Source organism: Dermochelys coriacea, chromosome 1, assembly GCF_009764565.3.
Source record: "Dermochelys coriacea isolate rDerCor1 chromosome 1, rDerCor1.pri.v4, whole genome shotgun sequence".
NCBI classification, from domain to species: domain Eukaryota; kingdom Metazoa; phylum Chordata; order Testudines; family Dermochelyidae; genus Dermochelys; species Dermochelys coriacea.
This window is the reverse complement of record NC_050068.2, coordinates 254,745,152-254,762,534: the sequence shown is the minus strand read 5'-3', so window position 1 is coordinate 254,762,534 and position 17,383 is coordinate 254,745,152. Positions and strand designations below refer to the sequence as shown.

The following is a 17,383-nucleotide window of genomic DNA, read 5'->3' as shown; positions in this document are numbered from 1 at the left end:
TGCATCATGGTTTGAGAACGTCATTGGCTAGCAGAATACAGCTTTTAAAACAATGTTTGGTAGGACTTGTCACTTCGGCAAGCTACTTTACAACACCATTTACCTGCAACGAACTTAAATATGATTTTTATGCTCTATTATAAAAAGCAAAAGGTGGACAGATCTTACTTTAATTTTTTACATTTCCCTCGGCATGGACAATTTAAAAACAAAAAAAACCTATTTCTGTTTTTGTTTACAGTTTCATTGTTGAGTTCTCAGCTCTGTAATGTTTGGGATGCAAGAACCACAGAGATTTTTATTTTTTAAAAAAAGAGCCAACCTTTTCCATTAGAATTTGAAAAATGTATAACAAAAATAACAAAGGACAGCCAAAATGTTAACAGCTTGTTTTGACAAATTTTAAATTTGAAACCAAAATTTAGAGAGACAAGTCTTTATATTCTCCATGTCCACTGAAGGTAATCTTCTGCAAGGGATATTTAGGTTAGCTGTTCGATATTAGGAAAAACGTTCCAACTATAAAGATAGTTAAGCACTGGAATAGGCTTCCCAGGGAGGTTGTGGAATCCTTGTCATTGAAGGTTTTTAAGAACAGATTTACTTGGTTCTGCCTCAGCACAGGGGGCTGGATTAGATGGCCTCTTGAGGGCCCTTCCAACTCTATATTTCTATGATTCTATTCTACTGAAAAACTGAGTGCCTAGGAGCAGAGCAGAGAACCAGGAACTAAGTCAGTTACCAACGAGAAGCGTATGCTGCATAACACAGGGACTCAGCAATCAGTGCAGTAGTGTCACTGAAGTAGATACTTAAAAGTTTTGTTAGTTTGGGTCTTAAAACTGCAATTTTTAAAGGGACGAGGTCAACTTGAAAATTTGTCTGACAATTCTGTACTGCTATAGTGACAACTTACACTCAGGAATACTGTAACAAGAAGTTAGTAATTTTTCCCCCCCAAGATTGAAGAGACATTTGTTGGAGGAGGAGAAACATCCTTATAAAATGCTTTTAAATGATTTGTAAGGATCCGGACATATTTAAAAGGTGTTCCAGGAGAAACTGATGGTGAATGTCAAAAAGTTCAATTTCTCAGTATCTCTTTGATTTATCATGCTATGATTAGTCTGACATGTTTTCATATGTGCACTTGTGTTTGTGAGATTAAAACAATAACTAAACAGATCATTACTGTAAACAGTATTACGTAAACAGTGATGTGCAAAGTTGTTACTAAGGTTGAATTTATGCTAAATTGATCAAATACATATTTTACTTTTTGTTCTATTAAACCAAGTTGTGTGATTTGAATTGAACTGGACTAGACAGAGCAGTGGAGGTCTGACAAGATTTTTTCAGACACCTGTGGTGATAACCTGAAGGCAATATAATAGTCATATTTGCTTGTGTTTAATGAAGTGACTGAAGACTAAATACACTAGAAAACAGAATGAGGATAAAGGAGTCTTTTTATTATTTTACTTTATCATAATGTCTTTGTGGCTTTGCAGAAATAGGTTTTTAGCACTGGTTTGTATGAACACAGGGTGCTATCCTGGAGCAAAAAGATACGGAAGGTGTCAATGCAAAAGAGGAGCATTAAGTATATAAGCAGGAGTTTGTAAGAAAGACATGAGAAGTAATTCTTCCGCTCTACTCTGCGCTGATTAGGCCTCAACTGGAGTATTGTGTCCAGTTTTGGGCACCACGTTTCAGGAAAGATGTGGACAAACTGGAGAAAGTCCAGAGAAGAGCAACAAAAATTATTAAAGGTCTAGAAAACATGGCGTATGAGAGAAGATTGAAAAAATTTGGTTTGCTTAGTCTGGAAAACAGAAGACTGAGAGGGGACATGATAACAGTTTTCAAGTACGTAAAAGGTTGTTACAAGGAGGAGGGAGAAAAATTGTTCTTCTTAACCTCCGAGGATAGGACAAGAAGTAATGGGCTTAAATTGCAGCATGGGAGATTTAGGTTGGACATTAGGAAAAACTTCCTAACTGTCAGGGTGGTTAAGCACTGGAATAAATTGCCTAGGGAGGTTGTGGAATCTCCATTATTGTAGGTTTTTAAGAGCAGGTTAGACAAACACCTGTCAGGAATGGTCTAGATAATACTTAGTCCTGCCATGAGTGTAGGGAACTGGACTAGATGACCTCCCAAGGTCATCCTTCCAGCTCTCAAGGTCCCTTCCAGTCCTTTGATTCTAAGCATATTAGCTAACTACAATGTTTTCAAACAAGTGTGCTCTGAAGTGTGGTCTGATATTATGGGAAGATGGTTATGCTGCAGGAAGCCAAAAAATATAGGGTTTCACCTATCCATCTAGCCTCATACAAGAAGTCTTAGAGTCACCTGTTTAGGCTTTCCACCTTTGCTGTAGGTTGATCTGATGGCAGCAGATTTAGTTTAATTATGAAGCTTAAAGCATAAAAGTCACCTGACACCCGAACAAGAATGAAATAACCATGTAGGACATTTTTTAAGTAATATTTAAAATGTGTCTAACATAGTGCAGTGAACGAATACAAGTCTTACAACGTACCTAGCTCTTCTAGTGACGGAACACCATATTTCTCATCATGGTCATCAGAAACTGGCGAAGTGCACTTTTCCATTACTTCTGCAGTGATGGTTTCCACTGGCATTTCCAGTGGTTCCATTCTACTGATTAAAGTCTGAAATCTTTTATAGGTAAGAGGTGGCTGTCCTCCATTTAATTCTATAATCCTGTGTTCAAAAAACAAATGCCTTCATTTCATACAAGTGCATATTACAAATTTATATACATAGGCACACACACAGGAAATCTGTTCTTACCTGCAGTTTGAATTCTGTTTTTTTTTATATATATATATATATATATATATATATATATATATATATATATATATATACACACATACATATACACACATACACACACACACAAATACATACACTCTCTCTCTCTCTCTCTCTCTCTCTCTCTCTCTCTACCAGAGAGTTTAAACCTTAATTATATAACTCCAATCCCACTAGGGAGACAGAAGAACTTAATTGCATAAACAAAGTGATTATTATTCTTGCTTTCTGGGTTGAAAACAAACCTCTCAGCAGTAAACAAACAAATATATACACATGCTCAAACAGATTAGAAACAGCAGTAAAAATAAAAGTTATTGCAAAGACATACATACAAGCCACCAATTAAATGCTTTACATCTGCAATTTGGAAGAAAATATTACTGTGGTATTCCGATGGAATAATATGGTAACTTTACTTAGGCAAAAAATGAAGATCTAATGCTTTTTATGGCAGCCACTGTACATGCATTCACACCCCCACCCCGCTTCTATACTCCACTTTTTCCTCAAGAATAATTTGCTTCAGATATACCCAAAACTCCAGAGAACACTGAAGCAGAATTTAAACAAACAATCCAACCCTAATATTGTGGCATAGAATGGTAAAAACATGTTGTGCAGAGGGAGCAGCATTTTTTGTTTGGTTGGTTTTTTTTTTGTTTTTTTTTTTTTTAAACTACTTCATTAATTTGTTCCCCGACTACTGATGAAAGGTCAACCCCTGGGTTCCAAACAGTGAAAGAAAAATACACAAGTGAGAAACTACTGGAGAGATTTGAAATAAATGACTTCTAAATTAGCTATAACAGTATAAAACTGGAAACTATAACATAGTTAATAAATTTATCAAAATCTCAGTGGGACCAATACTTTACATTTTGTGGATTATGTATGTATAATAGGGATCTAGTACTAATTCATTAAATACAGTGGTCTGTAAAAAATATAAACAAGACATCGTGCCAGGCAAGATGGTGATTTCAAGCAATCCCCAATAACCTTCTAGATACATAAATGAAAGAAAGGGAGTGTTTGAAAAATATTCGATTCAGAACTAGTTCACTAGAAACAGTTAAGGACTTTAAACTTCTTGACATATTTGCATACTGAAGACTAATAACTGAAGCAAGGGTACTGATCTTGACCTTTAGTATTCTTAGCAGGTTCTTTATCACCCCGATGGTATGGAATGATAGAAAACTGTTAAAAATTAGTATATATTGAACTATATACAAAAACTAAAATTTAAAAACACGACAAATACTATTTAGAGTGAATTATAGGCATTAATGCACCATAACCCCACAAAAAGTATGCGGCCATTTATAGAGACCGATTATGGCATATTTTATTAAAGGACTGATATTTTGGCTTCCTTGACCCATTCTGGAGTTAAAAACTCTACTTAGTATTGAAATAAGATGTCATTATTTCACTTGGGGGGGGTAGGGTGGAGGGGTGGAAGGAAGAGGAATGAAACCTGACTAAGCATACAGAAAAGAAGACTGCAAACTTGCATTGCGGTTTCTGTGCAAAACAATGACTAAATGCTGCATAAAAACTACACATTACTACTTTGTAAACTTAAGACAGTGGTAACTTACTTGTCCAAGTCATATAATGTATGTGAAATTCGTACAATGACCTCCACTCCGGCTTCACTAGCCAGCTTCTTAATTGCTGCGTCCCTCTCCTTCCCAAATGGCTCAGAATCATATTCAATAGAAAGTTTTGCAATGTTCCATTCCTGAAATTTAGGAAAAAAGAAGTGTTAGTTAGAAACAACAGGTGCCAAGGAATGGAGGGAAAGAGACACTTATTCAGTCACACCTAATTAGATAATAATCCAGTCTTGCGCATCAGCAAAAGTCAAAAACCTTAAGAGCAACAGTAGCAAAGATAAACTAAAAGCCAGGCCTCCCTCTTGCCATTATTCAACACCTTCTCCCCCCTGGAGAATAAATGCTGCCCTTTAAGCATTCCTGTCAGTTTTAACTGCATGGGAAGATAAATTCCCAGAGAGAATTAATTCAAAAAACAATCAAAATGATTTTTAAAAAATTACCTCAAAAGAAAGAGAGAACCAAGATGCAGTTTTATAGCCCCACAGCTCAAAATCACCCGACACGGGCCAGCCACAGTTGTTTTATTGTGCAGCAGACATACTTTTGGTGGACTCCCAGGGTATCCCACAATCCCATAGGCCTACTTTCTTTGTCCTCTGGACAATCAAGTTTTCCCACACTGCACCACAAACATTTTGGGAGGACGCCAGGAAGTCTGGGATATGGGTGGTTGGACGCGAGCGGACATGATGCAATGCAGAGACTGGACCCAGGGTTCAACAATTCCTAACCTGGGGTTACAAATGACTGCAGAGGCTCAAGCCCTAGGCTAACAAACCCAGGGTCTGCTATTAAGCCTGGGTTTACATTGCAGCACAGACATACTCTTAAGAGTCTTTCTGAGAGGCCTCTACAGTTTTCCTCTAGAGAGTGTTTGTGCTGAGCTGGCAGGGGCACTTTAGTTGATTAGAGACCAGTGTATGGCGGGACGAAGGGTGGAAGGAAATGTTCTATCATGAGGAGTCTCCATTTCATTTTCCAGTTCTTCCTAACTCTGAATTGAAGTGCTAAGCAGAAGCTGCACTTTTAAGGGATGTGTGTTTCCCCGAGGCAATGGATGACAGTGGGAATGCCCACTGCTCACCAGGAGGGCCTCCTGGCAAGTGGGGAAGCGTTTGAACCCCAGTTAATCAGAAATACTCTCCTGTTGAGGTTAAAACCTTCCCAGAGGGAGAGTATAATAAAAAAGATTAAAATGGACCTCATATAAACCAACTACTAGCTACCTTACACTAACTAAACTAACAACTAGGATAAGAAACATCTATAAGGCAAGCTGAAAGTGGACACTGCTGAAACTCCATCTCAGGCCAATGTGGGCGAAAACACACTATAGAAAAATCTCCTATTGAAGGCACATGTGCAGCTGAAGTGGAACACCCATAAGGACAATACTCAAAGGAGGAGAACAAGCTCTTGAGCTTCAGAGCTATTCCTCAGGTCTGGAGGAGTTAACCAGAGAGTATGTCTACACTGCAATTTAACATTCGCAGCTGGCCAGTGTCAGCTGACAGGGACTCCAGCCTGAGCCCGAACAGCTACAACACAATTAAACAGCATCATAGCCTAAGCCCAAGTCAGCTGACGTGGGCCAACCATGGGTGTTTAATTGCAGTGTAGACATACCCAGATTTCCAAGCGACATACAAGGTAGGACAGATTGTTAAACATAAGGGATTCACATACAATCCCTGGCAGGTTTGAATTGTTTAGTAATAAAAGCCTCCCCACACAAAAACCTTAAACGTCCTCAATATAAATCCTTTTAGAGTCTAGGTGTCCAACTTTATCAAAATAAGTCAAGCAGCATGTAGCCGAATTAGCTTGACAGCAAGCAATTATAGCTTGATTCAATACAATTAGAAAAGTTATGATCCCCCAATTTCCAAGTTTAAGTTTATAAATTTAAGAGGAACCGTTTGAAACGCTGGATTCTTTTTCCCCCCTCAAAAAGATTCCAGACTCAATAAGATGAGACAGTGAGACACAATGGATAATACAGGGGGGTAGGAGTAGCCCTCCCAGCCTACCCTGAACCCACCAAAAACTAACCAAAGGATTTAACCTCTACACAAGAATCTCATTAGATATTAGGAATGAATATAACATTTCTGTCCATGAACCTTGAACAATTTTTCCAGAAAAAAACAAAAACTTCCTCTCTACTTCAGGGGGAACTGTCAAACCAGGAGGAAAGTTAGCAACAGCATAAAATTTCTATATACTTTGCAGGCTATTATGAGCTATATTTTATTTTACACAAAAAAGAGCAAAGTCAAAATAATTTCAATCAATTAACGGGAATATCAGTCAACAATGAAGCTGCTAAGCAAAAAAACCACACGTCTTTAAATCGTTCTTTCTCAGAATAGGCGCCCAACCAAAACTTTCTAACCTTAAAATGTAGTGAGGGATTCAAAGGTATTTAGGTAAGTAGTGATTTAAGTTAAAGGGCAACAGGAAGTGAGTCTTCCCAAACAAAACTAGGTTGATGATTGAAAGCTAAAACTTCTGAGTGGAGGTGAAACAGTGAATGAAAAGAAAAAGTGAAGTATTTGAATTAAAACACAACTCTGTCTAGAGCTTACCTTAAAGAGCCTGGGAAACACATCTGCTGGCTGTCCACGAATCACAAACAAACGAGAATTTAATTTTCGTAGATTGGCATCAAGATCTTCAAGACACTGAAGCAGAAACCTGTAGAGAAGAAAGACATTATTACAAAGCAACATTTACCCTCCGGAAATAGTTCAAACAAACATTTTCAGTTAGGAAAGGGGGAACAGAAGTGGATAGTCAAATAGAAACTGCCAAGTTTCCAGGATTTTACAGAAGACTTGAGTTCATACATGCATATTCTTTGTCAAGGTTCAAATTATACGTACTTATTTTGACTGCAGTTGTTTATATTCCCATGTATTGTTCTATACGGAATTGAAAAAAACTATCATACATTTTAACTTCGGAATATACCAAAATGAATGCTAGTTATAATTTGGAGTGCAGTTATTCAATAATGGAGGGGCAGCAGGGGAATGAAGAACAGGAGTCAGTCAGTTGTTAGGAGAATAAAAACTTTGTGTAAGAAGGCCTCATACAATACAGTAACCTAAAATGTGACTGAGTACTAGAGTAGCTAAAGTCACACTAGATGATCATAACAGTCCCCTTTTAACTTAAAAAAAAAAAATCTATGAAAATGGGACTTCTATGTACTAGATTAAGATTTGTGGCTAAATTTCATTGTCTTAACTACCCATTCAGTACGACTTATTTAAACAGGGCAAATAAAATAGCCAAACCATGAACCCTATAAACCAACCAAAAATGGTCTCTAGTATGGCTAGTCTACAAGTTTTCCAAATGGAGAGATTATTTTAGCAAGTCTTTCCAAGTCCATAAAACTTAAATGTGAAATTCATTACAAGTACAATTAGTTACTATGAATTAGCAGTATAATTTTTTGTCATACAGCAGTTAATCTATGCAAATTAGGATATAACTGTTTTTACATATTTAACAAGGAGTATGGAGGATTAGTTAATATTTATAAACTACTTTGATAAATGGTATGCAAATCTGAAGTATTCAAATGTTGCAAGCATCACTCCACCTAACACACACACAAAAAACTTCCCATGGACAAGATGTAGCAAGAATAATGCATCATAGGTTGGGAAAAAATACTTTGGTGTGTAAGATATACACTAATACAGTAAACTCCTTTTAGCTGCACTAAAAAAGGAACTCAGTCATCACCCCTCCTCCCCCCAAATTGTACAAAAATGAAAATTTAAGGAAGATGTTTAAATTAACGGTCAGCTGAAGTTAGTCAACAGAAATAGACCCTGATGTCTGTGACATTATAAAACAATCACCACAATTTAGCTAAACACTTGCAGAATCATTGATAAATAGCTTTAAACTAACAATATAGTTTTTTGTCTGCTGCTAGCCTTATACACACAGAAATTCTATTGCTAATTCTGGTACATGATATGATTCAATAAATGCAGAGCGATGGGTATCCCTTCCCATCAAACAAGCACACTGGCAACAGATAATTTCTAATTCCCATATTTCATCTTTGCTAGCATCTCTCTGCTCCTAGCATGAGGATTTTCAGTGCTGTAATTTGTTTTGGATTAGTACCAACAGTAACTATTTTTAAGGGGAGGAGGACTAATTTTTTGACCAAAGGACAAGTGTCAATAGTGATCAAGCCTATTCACAGAAAAGAACTGATAATCAAGAAATTCTGTTTTCTGTGGTCCTCTTGCCATCAGTGATGGGTTCCAAGTAGCTGTCCCAAGCAGAATGAATAAAAAGAAGGAAAAACAAAGGTTTCAGCTTTACTGTCTTATCTAGGTAGAGCTTCCCAGTTTCTCCATGAAGACGTGGAAGAACTAGACCCCAACTAAACACTAAAATAGATGCAACAGTGAGCCTGGAAAGGGAGGTACATGTAGGTGAAGATGGGAGGAGGATAATGTGCCACGATTGAAGGACTTGCTGGCTGAACGCTATGCTTTTTTAAGTTAGCACTTAACATGCTGAATTATTGTAATGGGATGGCCAATTCTCCTACTCACCAGCCAAAATTACTGCTATGTGAAAAGCTGCTTTCCAGGACCAAGAGACAAAGAGGCTTCCGTATGGAGGTACACAGGTGGATAAGTTTAGTTCCAGAAGTCCTTTGACCCCAGGAAAGAATAAGAGGACCATCAAATAAGCCTAAAGAATTAGATACTGCAGCCTGACACAGCTTATGTAACAAGAATTAGATCCTATAGGAGACTTTTAAATACTACCCCAAAACAAAATGAAGGCAGAGACTTGAACTACTGTACAAGGAACTAGGGAGTAGAGCCGTCCCCAGGGGACGGCGAATCAGGGTGACTGCTCAATGGGAGCAGTGGGGGGCAGTGCCTGCAGGCAAGGGCAGTGCACGGAGCCATCCGCCCTCCCTCCCCCAGGGGCCACAAGGACATGCTGCTGGCCGCCTCCGGCATGGGGTCTGGGCAGGCAGGGAGCCTGCCTTAGCCCCGCTGTGCCATGGAGCTGGCAATCCTGTGGGACGGATTGAAAGCCCTGATGGGCCAGATCCAGCCCCCAGGCCATAGTTTACCCTCCTCTGGGATAGAGGATCTAGAGCTAAATCAAACAGAAGAGGAGAAATGGGGCAGCTCTGCCTCACACTTCTATATAATGGAAATGGAGCAAAAATAACACCACTAGTAACTATCCTGGAAATCGGGTTAGAATATAAAAGCCTAATTCAAGTAATACATTGTTTATCAAATCAAATTTTGCTAACATATGAAAGAGATAGTGCCAGCCCATGCAGTCAAAGACCTTTTCGGCATCTAAAGAAATGAATTAAGATTATTTAGAATTTCGTGAAGTGGCAAAATATCAATCAGTTGATCTAAATTATCCGAGCCATATCTATTATGAAGGAAGCCCACTTGATTTACATGCATAACATGTAAAAGAACTTTGGCCAATTGCATAGCAAGAGCTTTAACTAAAATTTTAGCATCAGAATTGATTAAAGTAATTATAGGCCAATTTGTATCTAGTCTAAGGTCTTTCCCAGGTTTAGGAATAACTGAAATTACATCCCCTCTTTGAGTGGGTGGCAGAGTTTGCTTGTTCTTGGCCTCACGGGAACATATTCAATAATCTAGGTGTTAAAAGTTTCAGAAACTTTTGTAGAATTCAACTGGAAACACATTTGCACCAGGAGTCCTTCCAATCTTCATTTCTTTTATAGTCTGAGTCAGTTCTGTGATTTCTACAGGGGCATCTAAAAAGTTCCTTCTGAGAGTCAGATATTTGTGGCAGACACAATCGACTGAAGTTATGTATGGCATCTTTACTGACTCTCTCTTCTGCTAAATATAGTTTTGAATAAAACTGTTTATCAATATCCGACTGTTGTATACAATTTATTGCTATAGTTGCAAATAGCAGCAACCTCATTTGTTAGCCTTTTGTTTAAGTCTGTATGCCAACAGCTCTCTCGCTAGATTCCCAGGAGTTCTGCTTCAAACAGAACAAAACAAACTCAGCATTTTGGGACAGAAGTTTGTTGATTTCATATATTAGATTGATAAGGGTTCTGAGTTTCTCTGTGGAGGGGGAAGACACATAATCTACATCCAAGGCCTTAATTTCCTTTGTAAGGCTACCACTTCTATGTTCTCTCCATTTCTTTTTAAAGGTGGTGTAAGAGATGAATGCTTTTAAAGCCTCTAACGAAGGCTTTAAAAGGCTTCCCAAAGTGTGGCAGCTGATGAAGCGGTGGGGGCATTTGTTTAAAACAAAAAAAAGTTCTAACTCCTGCTGGACAGAGTTAATAAATGATGTATCAAACAGCAGAGAGACATTTAATCTCCACATTCTAGTTAGGGGTGCATACCCTGGGGGCCTAAAAATATATCTGTAGGAGCATGGTCAGATATAACAACAGTACCAATGCCACAATCAGTGACAGAGTTGGTCAAGTCTTGTGACTAAGAAATAGTTCAATCTTCAATATCTTAAATGTGGTGCCGAAAAAAACAAAACTAAAACCTATAGTCTCTGGCTGTAGGATTACCCAGGCTCCACATATTTTGTAAACCTAAATCAGCCATGTGGGCATGAAGTATGTGATGAGTATTGTGTTTTTATATGGAGTTGGAGAATATTTATCAAAGACTGGATCTAGAGTTTTGTTAAGTCTCCAGCTGTAACAGGATGGTGGTTACGTCATTTAAAGAAATTATGAAAACATTTGGGATCATCCTGGTTTTGCTCATAGAGTGGCAATGATAATTACAGAATTGTCAATTTCAGCCTCGAGGACAGGAAATCTACCCTCATTGTCAGAAATCTACCCTGGTGCTCAGAACATTAACATTCAACTTTTTATCCATTAATATAGTAATGCCCCTTTCTTTAGAATTAAAGCAACTAGAAATCGAGAGGCCTACCCAATCTCTATTCAGTTTACAAGCTTCAAGTTCCACCAGATGCGTCTCCTGGAGCATGGCAATGTCAAAATTCTTTTTAAGTAATGAGGTTGTTTTTTATTTTTCTTTTAACAGGGTTACTAAAACCCTTTATATTCCAGAAGACATTTAATTATAAGAAGCTTCATTCTTAAAATATATTGGAAAATATATACAGTCACATTTTGAATAAATGAGAAATTGCAAATTTTCCTGAGCAGCATACAGTTCTTGCATAGCTAAGCTGTAAAAGTTATATAATTCACGGGTTGGGTGTGCATCCCTGTACATATTCTAAAAGAGTGAGAAAGAAATTCCCAGAATAGGAGGGCAACAAAAGAGGGTAAGTGAAAACAAATCAGAAAAGACAGCGGAGAGAAAAATACACATTGGTATCATACAATCAAAAAGAAAAATCTGTTTACACATCCCAAAATATACAAACTTGACACACATAGGATGTGGACAAATCAGGTGAAACTTGGAGATCCTCACACCCCTGGGACCCCAAACATTACAGCTATAGTAATCACCTAATACCAACAGAACCTTGATACACTAGTTATAAGGAAGCAGCATCTAATAAAGTGAAGCTTTATATACATTTTACTAACCAAATAATATATTTTACACTGATGCGCCTTTCCTGTGAGCTAGGGCAACAGGAATTAAATCGAGAATAACCCTTTAACCATGAGTGATGGGGAAAAAAGAAAAGGAATCAACATATCAAAATCAACTAGAGCCCATCAACTTGTTTAGAACAGCTATATCAAATTGCAGAGAGCAATACAAATTTCATATGGTCAGATCCTTCCAAAGATGTCTCCTTTTGTGAGGGAGGAGTTTTCAGATTTTTGGAGGTACTTTCTTGCTTCCTGAGCGGAACTGAATGATACTATCTTCTCGTCATTCTTAATATGGAGCACTGCAGGTATTTAGTAAAATACTTCAACTTTTGGCCAACTGTTTTGCTTGGTTAAAAGCTCCTCTCACTGCAACCACATCATGGGCATAATCCTGAAAGAGGAGTATTTTAATTGCTGGTTCTCCACATAACAGCTCTTTCCCCCAGACCCTGGATTTCTTCAGTATAAGCTCCTTAGTGGTAAACTTCAGGAATTTCACAATCAATGCTATACGCTGACCTCCTGGAACTGGCTTGGGGAGCAAGGGCCCAGTATACTCACTCTATATCAACACAAAAAAAAAAAATCTATTGCCTAATCCAACAATTTAGATAGCAGTTTAGGGACAAATTTGGAGGGTTTACCTTTCTCTATTCCTTCAGAGACACCCTGATGTAACATCACCATGTGTGGCTTTCTAGATCAATAAGCTTGGTTTTAGTAGTCTTGATATCATTACAGTTCTCCATAACCTGTAATTTGTTCTCTTTGAAAGAATTTTCCATTTCAGAAATTCTGTGTTCTGCTTCACCCATCCTGTCTGGATAGAGCTTGTGGTGCACTCTGAATCTCAATCATGGAGGTCTGTAGCGGGGAAACTGTAGATTTAATTTCAACAGTATCTGCAGCCACCTGTTGTATTATAGCCATCCAGCTGCGTTGCATCAGGTTCAGCCATCATTTTGTTTGTAGAAGTGGTGACGGAGGCAGATCTCCTCTGTTTTTTCAGTGCTTGCTGATGGAGAAAGGAAGATGCACAGCTTGAGGGTATCTTGAGTGTTTGTCACATTCTGAGGTGCAATACAAACCAGTGAGGAGTTGTGTCACCGCCTGCTTCACAACCTTGGGTCCTCATGATGCTTTGTTGAGATAACTTTAAAACTAGAGCTGACCAGATTGAGAGCTATTTCGCTGGCACCCATATTTATGCTTTACTATGGTTTTATTTCCCTTTTTTGAAATAAACAAACAAAAAATAATAAAGCTGTAGTCTTTCTTGTGACTGTTCCCAGCCACCACACTTCAGACTGTTCTACCAGTGCTTAAAGTGTAAATCGCAATTAAAATACCAAGATGTGTATAAATCCTGCTTTGACTATGCCACTATCACATTCTGGGATGCAATCCAGACCAGTGAGGAACTGTGTCATCACCTGCCCCACCTGCTCCACAACCTCACACTGCTTTGCTATTGCAACTCCCAACCCGGGCTGCTCACAAACAGCCTACCAGCATGCATGTCACACCCTGAGCATCTGTGTATAGCTAAAAGACAAGAAGGTGATAAATAACACTCAGCATGGATTTGTCAAGAGTAAATTGTGTCAAACTAACCTAATACCTTTCTTTCACAGGACAACAAGCCTTGTGAATGGAGGGAAGTGGTAGATGTGGTATATCTTAACTTTAGCAAGGCTTTTGATACTGTCTCACATGTCCTTCTCATAAACTAGGGAAATACAGCCTAGATACAGCTACAATACGATGGGTAAGGCTAAGATTTGTCATGGTTATTTTTAGTAAAAGTCATGGACAGGTCACAGGCAACAAACAAAAATTCACAGAAGCCATGACCTGTTTGTGTCTGTTGCTGCTGCAGCTCCATGGTTTCCCCTGCCATCTGGTGGCTGGGAGCTGCAGAGTTCTTCCTCCTCCTTCCCCACTGCAAGGCTGTCCCCCGGTTGCTGGAAGGCTGAGAAGGGCTGTGTTACCTGTCACTGGAAACCTGCAAGGGGACCCTGAGGAGGCTGTTGCCCATCGCTGAAACCCTGCCGGGGCCCCACTGGCTGCTAGCAACAGTCCCGCAGACTCGGGGGCTAAAGCAGAAAATTTCACAGGGGTCTCTCTCTGGAAGTCACACCTTCCATGACATAAACATAGCATTAATGATGGGTGCATAACTGGTTGGAAACCTGTTCCTAGAGAGTAAGTTATCAGTAGTTCACAGTCAAGCTGGAATGCCATAACGAGCGGGGTCCTGCAGGAATTGGTCCTCGGTCCAGTTCTGTTCAATATCTTCATCAATTATTTAGATAAATGCATAGAGAATACACTTATAAAGTTTGCAGACAATACCAAGCTGGGAGAGGTTGCAAGTGCTTTGGAGAATAGGATTAAAATTCAAAATGATCTGGACAAACTGGAGAAATGGTCTGAAGTAAACAGGATGAAGTTCAATGAGGACAAATGCAATGTACTCCACTTAGGAAGGAACAATCAATTGCACACATACAAAATGAGAAATGACTGCCTAGGAAGAAGTACTGCGGAAACAGATCTGGGGGCCATAGTGGATCACAAGCTAAATGAGCCAACAATGTAACACTTGCAAAAAAAGCAAATATCTTTCTGGGCTGTATTAGCAGGAGTGTTGTTAGTAAGACACGAGCTACTCAGCGCTAAGGCCTCAATTGGAGTATTGTGTCCACTTCTGGGTGCCAATTTCAGGAAAGTTGTGGACAATTGGAGAAAGTCCAGAGGAGAGTAACAAAAATGATTAAAAGTCTAGAAAACATGACCTATGAGGAAAGATTGAAAAAAAAAATGGGTTTGTTTAGTTTGGAGAAGAGAAGACCGAAGGGGGACATAACAGTTTTCAAGTACATAAAAAAGGTTGTTACAAGGAAGAGGGAGAAAAAATTTCTCATTAACCTCTCAGGATATGACAAAGAACCAATGGAATTAAATTGCAGCAAAGGTGATTTAGGTTGGACATTAGGAAAAACTTCCTGTCAGGGTAATTAAGCACTGGAATAAATTGCCTAGGGAGGTTTATGAAATGTCCATCATTGGAAGTTTTTAAGAACAGGTTAGACAAACACCTGTCAAGAATGGTCTAGTTATTACTTAATCCTGCCTTGAGTGAGGAAAAATTAGGTCACTTTTCAGCAAATGGCTTCCACAAGCAATAGGCTTAGATTTGCTAGTTATGTATCGCGAAAGATCCTACTGGTCTCAGGCAAGATTTTTAGTAGGGTTTACACATTGCTCCATATTCATCTTACTTGTTCATAAAGTAATCTGTGCACACCAGCCTTATTTTGATGTGTTCAGATTTTACATGTGAACTTTTGAAAGTGAGACAATGAATTCCATATACAATTTGACCATCACAAAAACATGTTATTTCTGACAATCCCAAACATGCTGCCTGTGATCTGAAATCTAAGTTGTATTTTTGGCTTTTACTTCCTAACGATCACCAGTAAATCTGACACACCTAATATGTACTATAACTGTAAAGTGAAACTGAGATACACAGATGTCCACTCAAGATTAAGATTCTACAGTTTGAATGTTATCTTATAATTGTGTTGACAGCAAGAAAGCCAGAAGAAAATCCAGTATATCACAGCAGTACTGGCCTTACAGTATTAACAGGAGTAAAATCTTTGTCCATGGGTAAAAGTGAATATAAATAGGCCTGGAAGGATAAGTTTATTATTGGTAAACATCCAAAAAGTTTCATTTCACCACACACAAAACCAGGACAAAAAATATTTCCATCAACATGAATCAATATTTACAGATAGGCAAAGAAAGAAAAATACTGCTTGACAACTTTCATTTAACTTTGAATATTTTGAAATGTGATATTGACATTTGTATTTTAATGGTTATAAAACTTTTGAATCTCAATGTTTACTCTCGTTAATTATTTTGATGCCCCCATAATTTCCCATAACTGTGAGAATTTAAAATGGATAAAAAAAATTAAAAATGCTTAAAAATAAACATTGATATTATCTGTCAAAATTATAATAAAATAAATACAAAATTCTGCCAAGCCTAAATATAAGACTGTCAAATAAGGTGATGACATTTTTATTTAGGCTGCAGTTTTTCAAAAACTGTGTGACTACTTAAAATTAAAAAGGAGTAATCATTAGGATTCTGTGGAAGGTTTCTGTATAATTGGAATGGAAACCTTGTCTTATGAAAGGAGACTCAAGCAGCTTGGCTTGTTTAGCCTAACTAAAAGAAGATTGAAGGGAGATATGATTGTTCTCTATAAATATATCAGAGGAATAAATACAGGAGAGGGAGAGGAATTATTTAAGCTCAGTACCAATGTGGACACAAGAACAAATGGATATAAACTGGCCACCAGGAAGTTTAGACTTGAAATTAGACGAAGGTTTCTAACGATCAGAGGAATGAAGTTTTGGAATAGCCTTCCAAGGGAAGCAGTGGGGGCAAAAGATCTATCTGCCTTTAAAATTAAACTCAATAAGTTTATGGAGGAAATGGTATGATGGGATAACTTGATTTTAGTAATTAATTGATCTTTAAAATATTCATTGTAAATTTGATGGGATATTAGATGGGTGGGATCTGAGTTACCCAGGAAAGAATGTTCTGTAGTATCTGGCTGGTGAATCTTGCCCATATGCTCAGGGTTTAGCTGATCGCCATATTTGGGGTTGGGAAGGAATTTTCCTCCAGGGCAGATTGGAAGAGGCCCTGGAGGTTTTCGCCTTCCTCTGTAGCATGGGTCACTTGACGGAGGAGTCTCTGCTCCTTGAAGTCTTTAAACCACGATTTGAGGACTTCAATAGCTCAGACATAGGTGAGGTTTTTCGCAGGAGTGGGTGAGTGAGATTAGTCTGACCTGCACAACGCAGGCCACAGAGATGATCAGAATGGTCCCTTCTGACCTTAGTATCTATGTAATTGTAAGTGGGGGAATAGTTCCGCTATTGTGGGGAACTTTCCTGGCTTCTGCACTACCCCGGTGAAGTGGGCTAGCGAAAGGATCCGAGTCCTCGCTCCCACTTCCTTTTCCCAGTGGCCTCCCTGCCCTTGAGGGCTCCCCTTCCAGTCTCCTGTCTGGAAGAGTCCTCGTAACCCCAACAGGGCTTGGCCCAGGAATCCTGGGGGGCTCGACCCCCAACCCTGCTGTGGTCACCTAGGACAGGGGCTAGGGTGTCCCCACTCTGGGGTTCTCTCTCTGCACTGGGCACTTCTCTGACCCACTGACCATTACATACAATTTAAAGCAAAT

General features: G+C 38.7%; 1 protein-coding gene across 2 annotated transcripts in view; it reads right to left on the bottom strand.

Moving 5' to 3' along the window:
- Positions 1 to 17,383, bottom strand: part of CRY1 (cryptochrome circadian regulator 1) — a 74,339-nt gene that overhangs the window by 35,663 nt on the left and 21,293 nt on the right. For both annotated transcript variants that reach the window (XM_038368891.2, XM_038368815.2), the window contains exons 2-4: positions 7,061 to 7,169; positions 4,452 to 4,594; positions 2,546 to 2,730 (exon numbers count right to left, since the gene is read on the bottom strand). In XM_038368891.2, coding sequence (XP_038224819.1) covers positions 2,546 to 2,730; positions 4,452 to 4,594; positions 7,061 to 7,169 — 437 coding nt within the window. The remainder of the gene's footprint in view (positions 1 to 2,545; positions 2,731 to 4,451; positions 4,595 to 7,060; positions 7,170 to 17,383) is intronic.